The sequence below is a fragment of the Chelonia mydas genome, chromosome 4 (genome assembly GCF_015237465.2).
Source record: "Chelonia mydas isolate rCheMyd1 chromosome 4, rCheMyd1.pri.v2, whole genome shotgun sequence".
Classification (NCBI taxonomy): Eukaryota; Metazoa; Chordata; order Testudines; family Cheloniidae; genus Chelonia; species Chelonia mydas.
In genome coordinates this window covers 92,089,260-92,107,894 of record NC_057852.1, presented here as the reverse complement: position 1 = coordinate 92,107,894, position 18,635 = coordinate 92,089,260, and the positions used below count along the sequence as shown (strand labels likewise).

At 41.8% G+C, this 18,635-nt stretch overlaps 2 protein-coding genes across 14 annotated transcripts in view; both read right to left on the bottom strand.

Annotated features, from left to right (window-relative positions):
* Positions 1 to 13,061, bottom strand: part of LOC102937840 (tyrosine-protein kinase TXK) — a 66,633-nt gene extending 53,572 nt beyond the window's left edge. For 4 of the 10 annotated variants that reach the window (XR_006290105.1, XR_006290106.1, XR_005225190.2 and 1 more), the window contains exons 1-3: positions 12,932 to 13,059; positions 1,063 to 1,114; positions 748 to 847 (exon numbers count right to left, since the gene is read on the bottom strand). Coding sequence is in view for 3 of the 10 variants with exons in the window: in XM_007071025.4 (XP_007071087.3) it covers positions 748 to 847; positions 1,063 to 1,114; positions 12,932 to 12,947 (168 nt within the window). In the remaining 7 variants the exon portion in view is untranslated. Of the gene's footprint in view, positions 1 to 747; positions 848 to 1,062; positions 1,115 to 12,931 lie in introns of those variants that run through there. The other 6 variants (XR_006290107.1, XR_005225192.2, XM_037897835.2 and 3 more) reach the window with 3 other exon arrangements.
* Positions 13,062 to 16,660: 3,599 nt separating this feature from the next.
* Positions 16,661 to 18,635, bottom strand: part of TEC (tec protein tyrosine kinase) — an 87,746-nt gene continuing 85,771 nt past the window's right edge. For all 4 annotated transcript variants that reach the window (XM_027833238.3, XM_027833237.3, XM_027833241.3 and 1 more), the window contains one exon: positions 16,661 to 18,412. In XM_027833238.3, coding sequence (XP_027689039.1) covers positions 18,335 to 18,412 — 78 coding nt within the window. In that variant the 3' untranslated portion in view covers positions 16,661 to 18,334. The remainder of the gene's footprint in view (positions 18,413 to 18,635) is intronic.

The following is an 18,635-nucleotide window of genomic DNA, read 5'->3' as shown; positions in this document are numbered from 1 at the left end:
TTCACGGACTACTTGAAAGTGATCTCAGTGGAGGGTCTCAGTGGACCACTTAATGATCTTTCCAAACGTTATTTGTACCGTTAGCTAACTATTATAAAGCACTTTGGATAAAAGGGCTATATAAAAAAACCCTTAATAATAATTAACTTTTTTTGTTCTACAAATAAAAGCACACAACTCATATTTTAATATCAGTAGTCTTACCTTTCTATTGCAATGGATGTGCCCTCTCTCCCCAGCCATGGAAGCCCCTGAGCTGGGGCTGGGAAGAAGGGGGGTCTCTCTCCCACCACAGCAGCCACACAGCTGAGGCTGGGAAGGAGGGCCGTCTCTTTCCGGCAGCCGGAACCCTGGAGCTGAGGAAAGTTGCCTCTTTCTCTGGCCGCCGCAGCCCTGCACGTCCCAAATTTCCCCCACCCCTTCTATTCACCCCACTGCCCCCTCCCACCTACCCCCATTTCCTCCAAGGCCACCACCTCACCTTACATGTGTGTTTCTCCAGGGTCCAGGCACCTACTAATTTGGTGGGTAGCCCTTCATTTTCTTGTGTGCAGCCACCCAGGGATGCACTTTAGAAGGAACAATCCACGGACCACCTAAATGGAGTTCATGGACCACTATCCACGGACCACAGTTTGAGAACCTCTGCACTAGTGCCTGCTCTGGCATATATTCAGTGTCTGGGCTTGGATACGTCACTTAACCTCTTTGTCCTTCAGTTTCCTGAATCTGTATGATTTTACTTACTCTGTGCTTTTGGATAGACACATAGGAGAGCTGTTGTGACATTGAGTATCCAGCCATCAAGTCTTCATCATTGTCCAGGCTCAACTTTGTCCTCACTGCTCTAATTTTGGAGAATAAAAACAGTGCTTGTGAGAATATATATCACCAAACAGATTAGCTGTGGGAGAGGGAAAAGGTCTGTAAATGTTTAAAATTTCAGCAGATTTACTGAAAACTGAGGGGTTTTAGAAGCTTTTATATGTGACTAGTTTGAAAGCAAATGACTTATTCTGATTAGCTTAATTACTGGCAAGTTGAAGCTAAACTTTGAGTTACCTTTTCTGCACCGAACAGCAGCAGCAGCAAAAAGCAGACTGGATGGTGTGATCTGAAAAGAAGAACATTTCTGTATTTTTAGTACTGTTTTTGGTTTACTGCACTGAAGTGTGTAATAGGTTCTCTGCCATGGACTTGCTGTGAGACTCTGGGCTAGTCACTTTGGACCAGATTGTGGAACATTTACTCATGGGAATAGTCCAGTTGAAACCAGTGGAACTACTTGAGTGCTCGCCAACGTAAGGAAGGACTCCACAATCGAACCCCTAACCTCTCTGTGCCTCAGTTTCCTCATCTGTTAAAATTGAAGTTATCAGTGCTTTCCCACTTCTGTAAAGCACTTTGAGATCCACAGATGAAAAACACTATACAGGTGCTAAGTATTATTCCTATTTACAGATAGATAAATTATTAACCACAGTGAGCAGTACAATAATAAAATACTGATTAGGATATTTTTTCTTAATGAATACATAGCACCAGAAGAGCCTCTGATGTTACAAATGTCCTCTTGTGAGGTGTGAAAAATCTGAAGAACCAACCAACCAACCCTACACATTTTTTATGTTGAGCTCCCTATTCGTGTTTTGCCATGTTTTGCTTGTAGTGTAGTCACCGTTCTTGGCTAAGATTTAAGAGAAACCCTGTGTGGTGATACTCGATTGTTTTAATCAGTGTGGAAGTTAGATATCCAAGGAGTGCTACAGGTTCCTTCTGTATGCAGCAGCAACCTTTATATCCTTCACAAGTGAGTCCTGTCTCTTCTTTTCCACAGTGGACACTACATTCTTGTCATTAGAAGATGCTCTAAAGACACATATTAGGTAGTGTCCTTCCCTTGGGGCTGAGTATTTTTCCAAGTTTATCTTTCATGCGTGTTCTTTTCAAAGTCACACTAATGTGTTCAGTTTTTTTATTCCCTCTTCACCATTTTTGGTTTGTTTATACCCCCTATCTGGGATGATGACCCAGTTTCATTTAATTTACATGTGAGGGATTTGGATGAAATATTTCAGTGTAAGTAATAAGAACATCCATTCTCTATGTAGTCTAAGTCTAGGTAAGAGAGGAAGTATAGTATAATGGTTAGCACATAGGCCTCTGAGTTAGAGCTCTTGAGTGTTAGTCCTAGCTCTACCATGTTTTCACTGTGTGAGCATGGGCAAGTTACTTATAAGTTAACCTCTCTCTGCTTCATTTTTTCCATCTGTAAAATGGAAATAGGACATTGTAAGAATTAAGTAATGTTTGTAAAAGAGCTTTGGCATCTTTTGCTGTATAATCTCAGTGCAAATCATTATTATAAGTCTTTCAGGTATAGAAGCCTTACAAAACAAGAGCTCAAATCTGATCTCAAGAGTTAGTCATGCATTCCTATTTATCTTGTATCACAGCTGCTGTGTTTATGCAATTCCTCATATGCTGCTTGCAAATGAACAAGTGGAGAGAAGACACCTAATGGGGTCAGCTGCAGCAAGACAATTGACCTTTACTCTGACCTAATTTCTGGATGGATGACACCTGGGGTGGGAAAGGGGCTTTAGCTGGGTTTCTTGATTGGAGGTTGCATGACCTTAGGCAGCTGAAAGAGAAGGAAAAGTTAGGCAGTTGACATATGGCTGGGATGTTCCCATAACCACAAGGTTGTGGGTGGGTTAGGCAGCTGTTTTGGAACTGGAGGAGCTGCTTGAGTTGGAGTCATTTTAAAGATGAGTATATGTTAGCATAGCACCGCAACGAAGTTTACTAAGAATCTGTGTAGCATAGCATTCAAAAGGTTAAGTGGCCTTATTACACCTGGTGAAACTTGAATTATTTGACCAATAAAGAAAGATACAGTATTTAACAAATCTCACACTATAAAAAGGGAAAGAGAAGGGCAAACTTCAGGGAGATAAGATCAAAATTAGTTCTTAGTCAGAAGAGGAAGAAACCTGTGGCTTATGCTTGTTTTGCTTTGAAGAGTTACCAGTGAAGCTTGTGGGGGCAATTTGCCATCGACCATGACATCCTGTGAAGAGCCTACAGTGTGGGACTTTGACAAGCCCATTTTAATCACAAGATATCATAAACTGCTTGATAAAAGTTTCCAGTGACGGCTATGGAAAATATGAGGATTGGAAATGCCCAAGCCAGCTGACATTAACAATTTTTTTAAAGAAGCCAGACTAAAAAAGGTATGTGCAGTGTGATTGGTTTGCTGCATTACTTTCCATTGTACATGAAGCTATCACCTTGCCATATAAAATTGTTACTGTTTAGCTCTGCCAGAACGTGCTTTCTCCTACTGGTGCTTGCTGTAATTTCTAGTCCATTTACTGTATTTTCCAGACAAGGAGCTATAAACAAGAAAAAAGAAAAGTGTTTGCAACTTTCAGTATCTTAATATCACTGGTCTATGTTTACCTGCAAAAGAAGAAATTCAGAGGGAAAGTCTGAAATAGTACTGAATTGATTGCTGGAATGGCATTAGATGGCAGTGTGAAATTGCAGGTGCTGACTTTTGAATAAGGTGAACTGACATTTGGCCATTAGCGATCTCATGGTCTTTTTCATTAGAGGAAGGATGTTTAAATTCCAACTCGGGTAATTACATACTACTTACCAAAACTACCTGAGGTGTTTCAGCTGGGGGCAGTGTTTGCCCCTGACTTAGATAGTGTGTTGCAACCATGCACTGTTTCTGGAGCTTCTGCATTCCACCACAAAGGTGTCTACGTTTGAGTGATGGGTCACGTAATCCCTGTATATCTTGCCTTAGTGCTGTGAGGCTCAATGAACATTTGTTAAGTACTTACCAGAGATATTTAGATCAGGTGCTGTAGAACTTCAAGTATTATTAAAACAACATTCTTAAGTACACTGAAAATCTGACTATAACCACAAATGCAAATGAATTCAGAGTTCAGGCTGGTCTGAATAAAGGTGGAATGTCAACCCAGGAATTTTCTGCCTTCACTGAATTTCAAACTCTTTCTGTAAAGTATAGGCACTTTCCACACTTGAATCTACTTTGCTAGGTTAAAAGAAACCAGCAGTAAATGAAATATCTGTAATGCATTTTACATATATCCTAATCATATATTTACCAGCTAGTTTCTTATAGTGCCTAAGGAATCATAACAAACTTTGGGCTGAATCAGTAATTAGGGTGTTTCATGGTATGCAGTGTAGGTCCCTGTTCTGCACTCCTTACTTGAGCAAAACTTTCACTGAGTTCAGTGTTTTGACTGAAAAAGAGTGCAGAATATGACCATAATCCAGTAACTGTGACCTAGAAGATTACCATCTCTTGCCTAGAAATGAGTGTGAAAGACTCTGAGACGCAGGGTGTTTCTGTGAGGTTTGCTGCCCTTCTTTCTTCTTCCTACCCTACCATGTTCTCCTCTGGTTCTGTGGAGTTCACAGGGCGTGAGGCCCTAGGAAAGGGACATCCCCAGCTTTGTAGAGGCAGATCTGTTTGCATGCATAGTTCCTGATTTGGCTGTCTCTCTCTCTCTCCCTTGCAGCACAGCTTCTGAAGGAGTTATTTTGTCCTTGCATTGATTCCCACTTTGGCTGCTCAGTAGCAGCTGTAGAGAGACTCAATGGGAGTTAAAGCTCTGAAATGTATTATTGAAACACCATATTTCTATGTGGAAATCTGACAAATCAGCTGGGGACAGCATCATGAAATAAGTACTGTGAGAGCCCTTCAGCTCTTCAGAGACTACTGAGAGTTGCAGGTTTTAGGATTTGATTCCATGGGGCTAGTTAAATTTGGAAACTTTGATTTAAAACACTGGAATGCTATTGGGATATCCCAGGTGAAGGCCTATTCAGGTGGTCTGTAGGCTGTCACATCTTGCGAAGTTACTGGTGAGCCTGCTATTTACACAATACATGTGACACTACTTTCTCATTCTGACGTCCTTGATTAGAGAATCACAGACCACTAAAGTGACAGAATAACTCATAGTGACTCTGCAGCCTCTATCAGGAAGAGAAGATGACCCATACCTGTACATCTAAAGTACCCACCACAAATGTCAAATTGCTTGGCTCTCCGTGTGAATAACTCAATTAGACTTGCTCACATCATAATCTTGTACTAGCAAGACAGGAAGTTATATACACACAGAGCTGACTCCAAGTATTGTAGCAATGATTAATAAAGTGGTACAGGAAGCCTGCACTTCCTGACAGAAGCACATGCAGCATATTGCCTCACATAAACATCTCCACACTCTTTATTACTTATTTTTTTTAAAATCCCTCCATTCAAAAGAAAGAAGCCAGAACTCAAAGTGCAACAGAAAGAAAATTAACTTCATTTGGATACAAAAAGCCAAATTCGGTTTTCTTTAATGTACATGAGATACTTGCGAGATAAAGAAGAATTGATCACAGAACTAAACATTTAATGGTAACTGTGATGCTCGCAGACCAGATGCCAGCCTATGTCAAGGCCTCTTGGCATGGGCGGCAGGTGAACCTGACTATAACCACAAATGCAAACCGCTTTGGGGAGGCTAGCCTGCCAGCCCCACCCCTTCCACCCAAGGCCCCGCCCCCTCACGCCAGACCCCTGAAATCCCCCTTCTACTGCGTAAAAGGAGAACCCCTGACTCTGAGGGCCTCCCGCTACCAGAGGAGCCCTGGCCCGCCTGCCCAAGCCATAAATTGGGCTGAGCCGCTGCCGCCGGCCCTCCTGACCCACCCCCCGAAAGCGCTAGGCCGAGCCATCTTCCCCCCTCCCCTTCCCCCCGCCCCCACTGCTGGCCCCAGGTGCGGGCTGAGCCACCAGTCTCCCTGAGTGCCAGGCCAGCCGTGGCGCTGGGCAGAGCTACCGGCCCCCCCCAGCCCCCAAGTGCCTGGCAAGCCAAGCCGCCATCCCCTTGCCAGAGTCAGGCCAGGCTGAGCCACCATCCCCCTAGAGCCAGTTCCTCCTGCCCCTGAAGACCCTGCCCCCCGTCGAGCTGCTGGCCCCAGTGCTCAGCGGAGCCTCACCAGTCTGCCGGCTGCTGGCTCTCTCTATCCCTCCTCACTCTCCTGTTCTGAGGAGGAGGGGGGACATGGCAAGCAGCGGGGACCGGGGTGGGGGAGCGTGTGGAGTGGAGGAGGCAGTAAGGATCCCGGGGAAGGGCTGGGGCCAGGTGTCTGGTGGCAGGTCAGTGGCATCATCAGGGAAGGCAGAGCCTTCCCTCGCCTATTATACCTACTGCCCATGCCTCTTGGCCTCAATTGACAAATGCATAGCTAGAATTCAGTCTGGCTCTCATGAGTGTTAGTAGTGTTAAAATATATATTAGATTCATAAAAATGTGTTTCGAATTTATGAAATGCTAGTAGGTTGCTACATACATTAATCTCACTTATAATTAAGGCTGTGAGTCTGTCACGGAGGTTGTGGAAGTCACAGATTCCATTACTTTCCCATGACCTCCATGACTTCTGCAGTGGCCAGTGTGGCTGACCCCAGGGCTGCCAGAACAGCGAAGATTTAATCAGGGGTATTTATAGTAGGGTTGTCTCTGCTCAGCTGCAGAAAGGCGAAAGGTGGGGTGGGCAAATTTCAACAAGATAAAGACGTCTCAAATGGATGATGAACTGCCCGTGAAGGAAAGGAAAGAACTGTTTAACTCCACTGTTCTGCTAGCAATCATATATGGAGCAGAAAGCTGGTCAACAACGAACACAGAGGAAGAAAAATTTGCTGTCACCCAGAGAGCAATGGAAAAGCGAACGTGCAAGATATCGCTCCATGATCACATACCGAATGAGGAGATCAGAAGGCGTACAGAGGTTACCGATGTAGTGCAGGCAATGTACGACGCAAAGCAAAGATGGGCAGGTCATTTAGTGCACAGGCAAGACAATAGGTGGGCAACCACACCAGTGACTGGATCTCCAGAGACCACAAGCGACCGCTGGGCAGACCAAAAATGCGCTGGGCCGATCCCATGACAAAACTCTTTGGCCAGAAATGGAAAGAACATGCTCGCAACAAAACAGAATGGTGTGGCATCGACTTGCGTTTGTGGAGGGATGGACAAGGACAAGCCAGACAAAGGTGATAAAAGTGATTTATAGTAGAAGCCATGGACAGGTCAGGGGCTGTGAATTTTTGTTTATTGCCCATGACTTGTCCATGACTTTTTCTAAAAATACCCATGACTAAATCATAGGCTTACTTATAATATCTGTATCCCATTTATAAGGTAATATTTAAGTGTTTGCTCTGTGACTGCAAAAGTGTGTGTTTGTTCTGAAACCACCAGTCAGGAGAGAAGCATGTCCAAGTGTGAAATACTAGTTTTCCACAGAGGGTGTTACGTCTTCCCCACTAAGAAGGGTCATTGGAACCAAATGAACCATTGTGAAACATCAAAGAACAAAGACTTTGTTGATTGCTCTCCCCGCCGCACACACCCATGAAGAGGAGATATGCAGGTGGACTCATCCCATCAGTTTGAACTCTGGGGGACAACTGTATGTCTATGTAGCTTGTGCTTGGAGAGAGCAAGATTTCTAAGCATAAACAAGGGGATCCCCAGCGCCTGGCCTGGGTGAACCTTAGGAGTACTTATGGAGCTTGCATATTATAGCAGCTTCTATTCCCTTTTGGGACCTAAGACTGTAACTCATTTGTGTGTGTGTTTATCTGCTTTAACCTTGTAAATAACTCGTATTTCTCAGATAATAAATAATTAGTTAATTTTATTACAGAATTGGCTAGAAGCGTTGTTTTTGGTGTGGGATCTAAAGTGCAAGTGATCTGGGATAAGTGACTGGTCCTTTGGAACTGGGAATAACCTGAATATTGTTGTGATTTTTGATGTAAGGGACCATCTATCAGAAAGGCAAGCTTTACCTGGGTGGCAAGATAGGTTAGAATACCCAAGAGGACTGTCTGTGACACCATGTTAAGGCAGCTATAGTGCCTGAGGAGTTCACACTTGAAACTTGGTTGGTGAAATTTAAGTATAGAACTCACAACCAATTTGCGGTGTGTGCCCTGTTTCTCAATAGTGTGCACTGGGGTTGGTACTCACACTCCTGAGCCACTACAGACATCTTGATAGTAACTTAGGTACAGGTGATCATGACTTGATCACATTTATAATGTGCAAACAGAATCAAGTCCACACCTGCGATATATATATATATATATCCTTGATGCTTTATGAGGGCCACTTTCACAAGGCTGAAAACAATTATGAGCCAAATCATCTGGGAGGAAGAATTTAATCATAAAAATATGAATGATAATTGGGAATTGTTTAGGAACATTTTCCTAGATGCCCAAAAAGCCATAATCCCACAATCGAGGAAGAAGCCCCTATTGATTAAAAACAGACATGGTTTAGAAGGGAAGTAAAGGCAATATATTACAAATGGAAGAAAGGGGAAGTTCATAGTAATGAATATAAATCAGAAAGTAAGAATTGTAGAAAATTGATAAGGGAAGCAAGGAGACACAGGGAGAAATCTATGGTCAACAGAGTTAAGGATAATATGAAGGAGTTTTTCAAGTATATGTGGAATAAAAAGAATCCTAACAATGGTCTTTGTCCATTACTAGATAGATATGGTAGAATTATTAATAATAATGCAGAAAAGGAAGTGTTCGATAAATATTTCTGTTCTATATTTGAAAAAAACAGATGATGTAGTCATATAATATGACAACACTCTTTCCATTCCACTAATATCTCAGGAGGATGTTACACAGCAGCTACCGAAGTTAGACATTTTAAAATTAGTGGGTCCAGATAACTTGCATCCAAGAGTTTTAAACGAGCTAATGAGGAAATCATTGGAATATTAAAGTTGATTTTCAATAAGTTTTGGAACACTGGAGAAGATCCAAAAGACTTGGAGAAAGCTAATGTTGTGCCAATATTTTAAAAGGGTAAACAGGGTGACCCAGGTAATTATAGGCCTGTCCTTCTGCCATGGATCCCAGGCAAGATAATGGAGCAGCTAATACAGGACTTGATTAATAAAGAATGAAAGGAGGGTAATATAATTAATGTCAATCTCAACATAGTTTTATGGAAAATAGATCCTGTCAAACTAACCTCATATATTTTTTGATGAGATTACAGGTTTGGTTGTACAAGGTAATAGTGCTGATGTAATATACTTAGACTTCTGTAAGGCATTTGACTTGGTACCATGACATTTTCATTAAAAAACTAGAATGAAATAAAATTAACATGGCACACATTAAATGGATTAAAAACTGGCTAACTGACAGGTCTTAGAATGCAATGCTAAAGGAGGAATCCTCATCGAACGGGTGTATTTCTAGTGGGGTCCTGCAGGGATCGGTTCTTGGCCCTACACTATTTAACATTTTTATTAATGATCTGGAAGAAAACAAATTCATTACTGATAAAGTTTGCATCTGACACACAAATTCGGGCCGTGATAAATAATGACAAGGATTCGTCACTGATACAGAGCAATCTGGATCGCTTGGTATACTGTGCACAAACAAACATGCATTTTAGTATGGTTAAAGGTAAATGTATGTATCTGGTAGCAAAGATTGTAGGCCATAATTAAGGCTAAGTTTTTGTCACGGATATTTTTAGTAAAAGTCATGGACAGGTCACAGGCAAAAACAAAAATTCACGGAAGCCTGTGACCTGTCTCCAGCTTTCACTAAAAATATCCCTGACAAAAGGGGTAGGCTGGTTCAGCACTCACTGCTGCAGGGGCTCCCAGGTCCCCCACTGCTGTGGTGCCTGGGAACTCTGGGGCCCCCCTACCTGCAGGGCTGGGCTGCTGTGAGGGTCCGCTGTCTGTCTGCCTGCGGCAGCTGAGCAGCTGCGAAGTCCCTCCCACCAACCCAGGGGATGGGAGATGCAGGGGCGGGGCTGGCTTGGAGCTGCAGCTCCGGGGCAGAAAAAGTCATGGAGGTCAATGTGACTTCCGTGACATAATCATAGCCGTAGCCATAATTACATGATGGGGGACTCTATCCTGGGAAGCAGTAACTCTAAAAAAGATTTGAGGGCCATGGTGGATAATCAACTAAACATGAGCTCCCAGTATGACATTGTGGCCAAAAGGGCTAATGCAATCTTTGGATACAATCTCAAGTAGAAGTAAAGAGGTTATTTTACCTCTGTATTTGGCCCTGGTGTGACCACTGCTGGAATACTGTGTCCAATTCTGGTGTCAACAAGTCAAGGATGTTGATAAAATTGTAGGGTTCCGAGAAGATCCATAAGAATGATTAAAGGATTAGAAAACATCCCTTATCATGATAGATTGAAGGAGCTCACTCTATTTAGCTTAACAAAGAGAAGGTTAAGTGGTGACTTGATTACAGTCAATAAGTACCTACAGGGGGAACAAATATTTAATAATGCTCTCTTCAGTCTAGCAGAGAAAGGTATAACGTGATCCAAAGGCTGGAAGTTGAAGCTAGACAAAATTGGAAATAAGGAGTACATTTTTAACAGAGTAATTAACCACTGGAACAACTTACCAAGTATCATGGCAGATTTCTTCTCCATCAGTGACACTTTTAAAATCAGGATTGGATGTTTTTCTAAAAGAGATGCTTTAGGAATTATTTTGGGGAGTTCTATGGCCTGTGTTATATAAGAGGTCAGACTAGATGATCAGAACAGTTCCTTCTGGCCTTGGAATCTGTGGATCTCTGAAATTGAATTTTGCCCATTGACTCTTATAGTTTAAACATTGTTTTTACACATTTTCTTCCTGAATTCATGTTGTGCTAGGGCATGAGCCAAACCCACTGAAGTCAATGCAAAGATTTTGGAGTAGCTTGCCCTTTGGAAAAACCCTTTGCATACACCAGAGGAGGTTGCTGAACAGTAATGAGCGATACTCACGACACACACATACATGCTGCCTGCCTGCCTCTACCCTAGTTATGTGGTTCCAAGATTTCGATCACTAATTTTTGTTGATTTCAGTGGGAGTCTTGCCTCAGTAAGGAATCCAAGAGTTGGTCCTAAATGCATTTTCCAAAGGGAACGTGTAGTAGCTGTTGAGATTTGAAATATTGTAACTCACACACAAAATGGGACAGGGCACTGGAAAGAAAATGCCCTTTACTCCTTTTGCTGTTAATACGAAGATGTATTTTGTGTGTGACTTGTTTTCAGTAAGTAGTTGTTTGGGAATATGTCTGCATAAAGCAGCTATGGTAACAGCACACTTTTCAATCCTTACTTCTCTGAATGCTGGGCTTTCACTTAAGCTACCAAAACATAGTCAATGATTTAAAATTTATGCCAGCTGAGGATCCAGCCCTTTGGCCTTAACGCTTGTCATGCATTTTGTCTTTGGTGGTAATGTTAAGAATCTCATTTCTCCAGCCATGATGTAGTTTGGTCGTCTGAAACAAAGCTCCGTGTTGCTCCCAGATAAAAATAATCACAAGGGGAAAGTCAACCAGTCTTATAGCTTGCCCTCTCCTCCCCAAAAGTGGCTGGAAGGAAAACACCTGTCCTTAAAACAGTGACTAGTTATATGTTCTATATATGTATGTTCTATATATTATATGAAAATACCTGAAGAGATATAGGTGCAGGAGACATAATAATGGGAAATGAGTAACCAAGCGTACCCTGAGGCATAGTTAGTTGTCATGCTGAGCAGCTGCCATCAGAGTAAACAATCTAGGAAAGGACCTGCAACTGGTTCTAGCTATGCACAGCAGAAGAGTGGTGTGCTGGGTGCCAGAGGAAGGGAGGGGGAAGAAAAAGATGTCTGTGGGGAGGAGGAGAGGCAGGTTGCTTGAGGAGATGCTAGAGAGACAGTTCTGTGAAAATTAAAGGCGGCATAATGAAAGTGCAGGAACCCTTTGATCTTTGATATGTTCCCATTGCTGCTAAATTCTACACTGGAACCACAAGATTAAGATTATAGGTGCTGCACAAAATTTTAGGACCCATGGGTGCTCTTTAAATTGATATAGCTGCTCACATATGTGACCGATATACGCATAAGAATGTGTACCACTTCCTTCCTATCTCCTAATAAAAATTGCTCTAATTAGAATGGAATCTGTTAGCTAGACAAAACCAACAGCCAAGTCAGAAATTTGTTTTTCTTGTCACTTGTCTTTTATAATCTAATACTCAGATTTTTTTATTTTGTTTTGCCATTTCTGATAGATTGATGCTAAATGTTGATAATTAGTCTGATTCTAAGCAATTGTGTTCTTGTACCAAATTCTGAACAATACTTTGTTTTTCAAGCAGATTGAGTTACTTGTGTACATTGGCACATTGAGGGGTAGTCCGCCCACCTAACCTATCTTTGCTCATCAAAAACATCTCATTTGTGACATATAGAATGCCCGACAATTGATTAGATATTGCTTGCCTTTCATCCAGACTGAAAAAAATTATAAAATCATGTCCTGTTGGAAATCAACAGTATAGTTTGCTCCTAAAACTACATACTTTTTTCCAAACCAAATGTTGAGTTTTTCCACTAATAGAAAAATATTGAAATTCCTGAAGTTTTATCACTTAGCTCTTCATTGAGCTGAACTCTTCATAATCAGAAAGTTTGCCTATAATGCTGTTAAATTTCCCTGTCATGTCTATGCACGACACACTCTTAAGGACAGTCCTTTGGTTCCTGATCCTCTTGGGTTCCCCATTTGTTGTGTTCAGTAGTCCGTATGTTGGTAACTATAGTAGCTTTGCTGAAGCCATCATAGCAATTTTGTGAAGTAATTTGGAAAGTTAACACTAACAATTTTAACATGCGTATTAGTATGACAATTTAAGAGCAGGATAATTGGAAAATATGGTGATATTTATGCAGCTCATTGCTAACTAGTGTACAAAACAGAACATAAAGCATAAAATACATGGCCCACATTACTTACAGGTAGAAAGAATCATAGTTGATTGTCTGCTTGTATTCAAATAAAAATTTGATCCTTCTTCTTCAGTTGTGTCGGTAACAGTAAAATCTCTCTAACTGAAATCCTAGCTCAGAGAAGAGGTATGGTTTAGCACAGGCAAAATTTAACCCCACCTACTTTCCTGTTTTTAAAAAAAAAAATTCAGAGGCTTCATACTAACCTCACACCAGAAGTATTTCCACTGAAGCCTTGTTCTTGTATCACATTTTGCTCTACAGCAGAATAACTCAACTGAAATCTAGATATCTAGTCTACTTTAAAAAAAGTCTAAAACTAGAAAGAAGAGCAGACATATACCAGAGGATTCAGTGCAATTCAGGCAGATTTTCTGTGCCTATTGTTATATGAAACTAAGTTTTAACAATAAAAAGAATAAGAAAGAAAGGAGTTTCTGAGGGTGATTGAACTTGTCCAGGGAAAATTACAAGACAGCATTTACAGATTTCCCTTCAGAGTACTAAAAAGTTGAACAAAGCAACGGACTATAATGACAAGCTGACCCAATCCAAAATTAACAATTTGGAGCGTAGACTATATTTAAATCAAGTGTTTTGACGGAGGACAGCACTGGGAATTCAATCTTTACTTTTTAGATAAACTTCAGTAAAAATACATATTTTAAAGTACGTTAAAATAACATAACTTTGATTGCAAAGTCACAAATCGAAAGTTGGGAAATGCCAGATTTACAGTTTCCTATGAAACCTTAAGTCCAGTCCTTTGTGTCCATCCTTTGCCGTGAATTTGGCAGGGACCCTGTGGGGAAAATAGTATGGGATCATGTAATTAAAGACTATCAAAACAAAAGCTAATCAAAATACAGAATTTCTGATTTGCAGGAAATTTCAACATTTAAAAATTTCCTGACAAATGGAAATTCCATACAATTTTCATTTAGAAAACTGACACATGGTGTTTCTGAATTGAATCACAGAAATATAGGGCTGGAAGGGACCTTGAGAGGTCATCTAGTCCAGCCCCTTGCAATGAGGCGGGACCAAATATACATAGAGCATCCCTGGCAGGTGTTTATCCACCCTTTTCTTAAACATCCCCAAAGATGGAGATTCCACAACCTCCCTTGGTAGCCTAGTCCAGTCCTTAACTATCCTTTATAGTTAAAGTTTTTCCTAATAGCCAACCTAAATCTGCCTTGCTGCAAATTAAGCCAAATACTTCTTGACCTATCTTCAGTGGAGAGCAATTGATCACTGTTCTTTTAACATATTTGAAGACTATCAGATTTCCCCCTCATCCTTCTTTTCTCAAAACTAAACATGCCCAGTTTTTGTAACCTTTTCTTATTGGTCAGGTTTTCTAAAACTTTTATCATTTTTGTTGCTCTCCTGTGGTCTCTCGTCAGTTTGTCCACAATTTGGCTCTCCTCTGGATTCTCTTCAATTTGTCCAATTGTTTCTTTAATTGTGGCATCCAGAACCGGACACATTACTCCAGTTGAGGCCTCACCAGTGCCAAGTAGAGCAGGACAACTACCTCTCATTTCTTACATAGGACACTCCTGTTAATATACCCCAGAATGATATGAAATATTCTCCCAGGATCATGGCAGGTGCTAAATGAAATTGTCATGATTCTGTTGGGGTAGCCCAGAAGTTGCAGACCCTGGAAGTCCTGGGGCTCCCTCGCCTTGAGACTGTCCATATGGCAGGGCTACCTCAGAGCTGTGGCTCCTAGAGGCCCTGCGGTTCATCGAAAGTGAATTGAACCCAATATGTTTTCACAAAACATTTCACGTTCAACGATTTGACATTGTCTGACAAATCCCTATTTTGCTGGAAATTCCCCAACAACTCTAATTCTGCACTAACTAAATATAGCATTTCCCAACTTTCATATGCTTGACTTTGCACCCAAATAACTTTCTTTTAACTTGGTATTTTGTATGTAATTTCCTGGGTTTTTTTATTTTTAAAAAAGGAAAACTCCCCTATCATGCATCATCTGAAGGGTCTGAGCCCTGTTACAAAGTGATTTGCCTCCATGGGCTGGAGGTTTACAGGATGGGCTGCCTGAGAGGAATCAGGTGATTGCAGTTTGAAAGGAGTAGGACACTGCAGTGAAGAATGGGGGGTGGGCAGTTTAGGAAGCTGTGGCAGAGTCTGAAAGCTCTCTGTGTAGTGAAGGGGACTGCAGAGCTCCCAGGCAGGGAGGCCTGGGAGAACCCCAGATCAAGCAGGAGGGAACTACAAAGGCCCCAGGCAGGAATGCTCGGCTTGGGAGAAGGAAGAAAAACGTTGGATTGTGTGGATTTATAAACTGACTTTGTTATGGGAGTTTTGAGTTTTATTTACAGTTTCTTTTATATTAATAAACCCAGTCCCCAAGGAGGGCTATTTTTGACCAAATAAACTTAAATACAAGCTTTTTCTTGAACAGCCCAAGAGGGGAAACTGAGACAGGTTGCCTGTAGCATGACTGTTGGCCACAAGGGAGCGCATGAGATACAGTTAGCCGAGTTACAAGCTCCAAACCTTCAACACAGACTACTGTCACTTGACTATGTTAGCAAGCAGCACCCAAAGGATGTTATCCCAGGGAGGAGATGGCAACTGACACTATGTACTGGGTCTGGGACATTTACAAGGGCCTACTGAATGCACTGTCTCTCTCTTCTGCCCTGAGAGTTGGGGGCGCTCCTGTCCCATGTGATGCCTCCATCACATAGGATGGAAGGGGTGGGATTTGGGATATGGGGGCCATGTGCTGGGGGTGGTTGCAGGGCAGGTTAAGCCCAGCTGCTACAGATTCTCTGGCAGCTCCCAGACTTTCACAGTATAGCATGTGCTGTTGCTCCTATTTTGGTGGCTGTTTGGGGCTGGGTCTTTAGAATATTTGTGTTTGCTTATTATTTTTTCATGCGACCATAATTTTTCTGAGCAATGCTAGCAAGAGAAGCGAAGTGGTGTTTTTCAACAGTTCACAATTCTGTTAAACCTGAATGGAATTTCATGGGATAAAGAAAAGCCTCCTCTCTAGTCCAAAGACTTTCTCCCTAACAAATTTAAAGGCCCTCAGCGAACAATAGGAGGGCTAGACTTTAAAAAAAAAAAAAACAAAAAAACAAAACACAAGAAACCCATTGCAAGAATCTTTTTATAAGGTAAGTGTGAGGCAACCTAAGTACAGGGTTCACTACCAACTTCCCCTGTAACGACTTGGTTTGAAATGTAATTGACCATACTGTTGTTCTACATGGAAAACTCTCAGTGACTTCAATAGAAAGGACTGCTGCATTAGGCCTTAATTAATAATCCCCACCAATTTATCACCTTGTATGCATATTACACCTAATTTGCATATGGGGACCTTTGGTGAGGGTTAAAGGAGCTCAACCCTATATAGCACCCTCAGCATTTTGCATGATCAGACGCATCATGCTTTTGTAAACCATATCCCACAAACCATATCAGCTGTACATCTGCTGTAATCCTTACTTTTATTCAAATAAAATGTCTAAATATGTAATATTTCATAATGTGGCTCTGGGCTGTATGTACCATCTGTATATATCCTCTGATACTGAATCTTGCTGTAAGTAAATTAACATACATATCTAAATATGTTCAGTCCTGTACATCCCTGATGTAACTTCATGGATGTCAACAGTTATACCAGCAATATGTTTGGCCAGAAATCATTATCTGACAACAAATCAATGACAAACTGTTGTTCAAGTTTCCAAACAATTAACATTTGGTTTATTATACACATACTGTAGTATGACATTTGCTATTAAGACTATAAAGCTTATTTCACAAATGACCAAGGACAGAATGATAGAAAATCTAATTCATAGTATGTTTTCTTTCATCCACAGATGCCATATGTCACATTGTATGTGTAACATATAATATAGAGCAACTTGTTGTTCTTTAACATTTTCAGGAACAAAACACTTACATTTCATATAAATAAATGTGTACAGTATACAATTATAGTACATTTAGTATATAAATTACTTAACAGTTAATCAAATTCAATGTGCTATAGTTCACTGAAAGTCAGCTGTGATGTATTGTGCATGCTGTTTATCGCTATGATTGGCCTCAGGACTGGCCTCAGATGCTCTCTGGGTGAAAAATTCCCAAGAAACACTTCCTGGCATAAAATAAATTAGGGCTCAATCCTACAGTGAGGGCTTTGAGTGCTGCACTTGAGCCACTAGTCTAGGCTGTTGACCATGGTGCTTTTTTACACACAGATGAGAGAAGTAAGCTGAGGGGAGTGAGTAAAACAGATTAATGACATAGCAAGAATATTGGCCCCAGTATATGGCCTAAAACCGTGGTGGGCAACTTGCAGCCTATGGGCTGCATGCGGCCCATCAGGATAATCTGCTGGCGGACCGCCAGACTCTTTGTTTACAGTTGCACAGCTGCCCGCAGCTCCCAGTGGCTGCAGTTCGCCATTCCTGTCCAATGGGAGCTGTGGGAAGCGGCGGCCAGCACGTGCCTGCAGGTTGCTCATCACTGGCATAAAGCATCAATCAACAGGCTGTGACAAATAATATTTCAGGAGAACCTTTGGAAGCATTCCTATGGGAGTAGGTGGCCCTCACCAAATGACTTTGCTTTTAGTTTTTAAGCAAAACTCTTACGTACACAAGCAGCTCCTACTACTGTCTGGCAGCAAGAATAAATGAAACTCATAAACATGGAAACTACATACATCATTTGCATTTACTGGATTGCACTTAAGTGTCTGCACTTTTGCTGTGTCCTATAATTTGCTCCATGCATTAATCCCAATTTTTTACTAACCCCAGGGTAACTCTTCAGAGAGGGCACAGGCATGGGCAGTGTGTCATGGAGGCTAAGCTGCCCCAATCCTCTGCTAATGCTCCCTGCTGCAGCCCTGGGACTGGGCTGTGGTGGGGCTCAGAGCTCCTCTGGGAGGCCTGGGCTCAGGGCTCGGCCCCGACCAGCCAGCCAGTGTTCAGGGCTCCTCCAGACTGCTCTGGGTGCCAGCAGGCCAGCCCAGGCATGGGGCTGTTCTGGGCACCAGCCAGGTCGACCAGCCGGTCAGTGAGAACAAGGCATTGGGTGGGGGCAGGGCCTTGAGCAGAAAGCGCAGGCGGGGGGGTGGGAGGGGGCTAGCTTCTCTGAATGGGGCTGCACGCACAGCTCATGTTGGTGAATATATTGTGCATGTTTCTTTATATTACGTGGAACTTACTCCGCATGACTGCTGAGAAAATGGTAAGTGTTAATGCTTAGGCTCTCCACACTTCATTCAGCAACACTCAGAAGTTTGCAGGATCATGCTCTTAAAGAATAATGCTATGTCTCTTGAATGTTGATTCTTTGCTGTACTATAGCATTCTTGTGCCTCTGCTCCTCTTCTTCAGAAAGCATCTTCACTCTCCACTATCTCATCAATTATATGCAGCAAATCTTCAAATGTAGGGCGTCCCTCAGGTTTCTAGGAATTAAAATGCTTTGTTGTACTGTCAGTTACTAAAGTCACATCAGAAAGATTTTATTTTGCTGAAGCTATAATGTTTACAAAATAAAATAGCAGGAAAAATTTATGCGCAAAAAGATAAAAATGCCGTTAAATTTAAGCAGATGAGAGGCAGCAGAAAGAAACGTGACAGGTAAATTTCTATTAACCTAAAGTATTGCTAGGACATCTCAGACCCGGT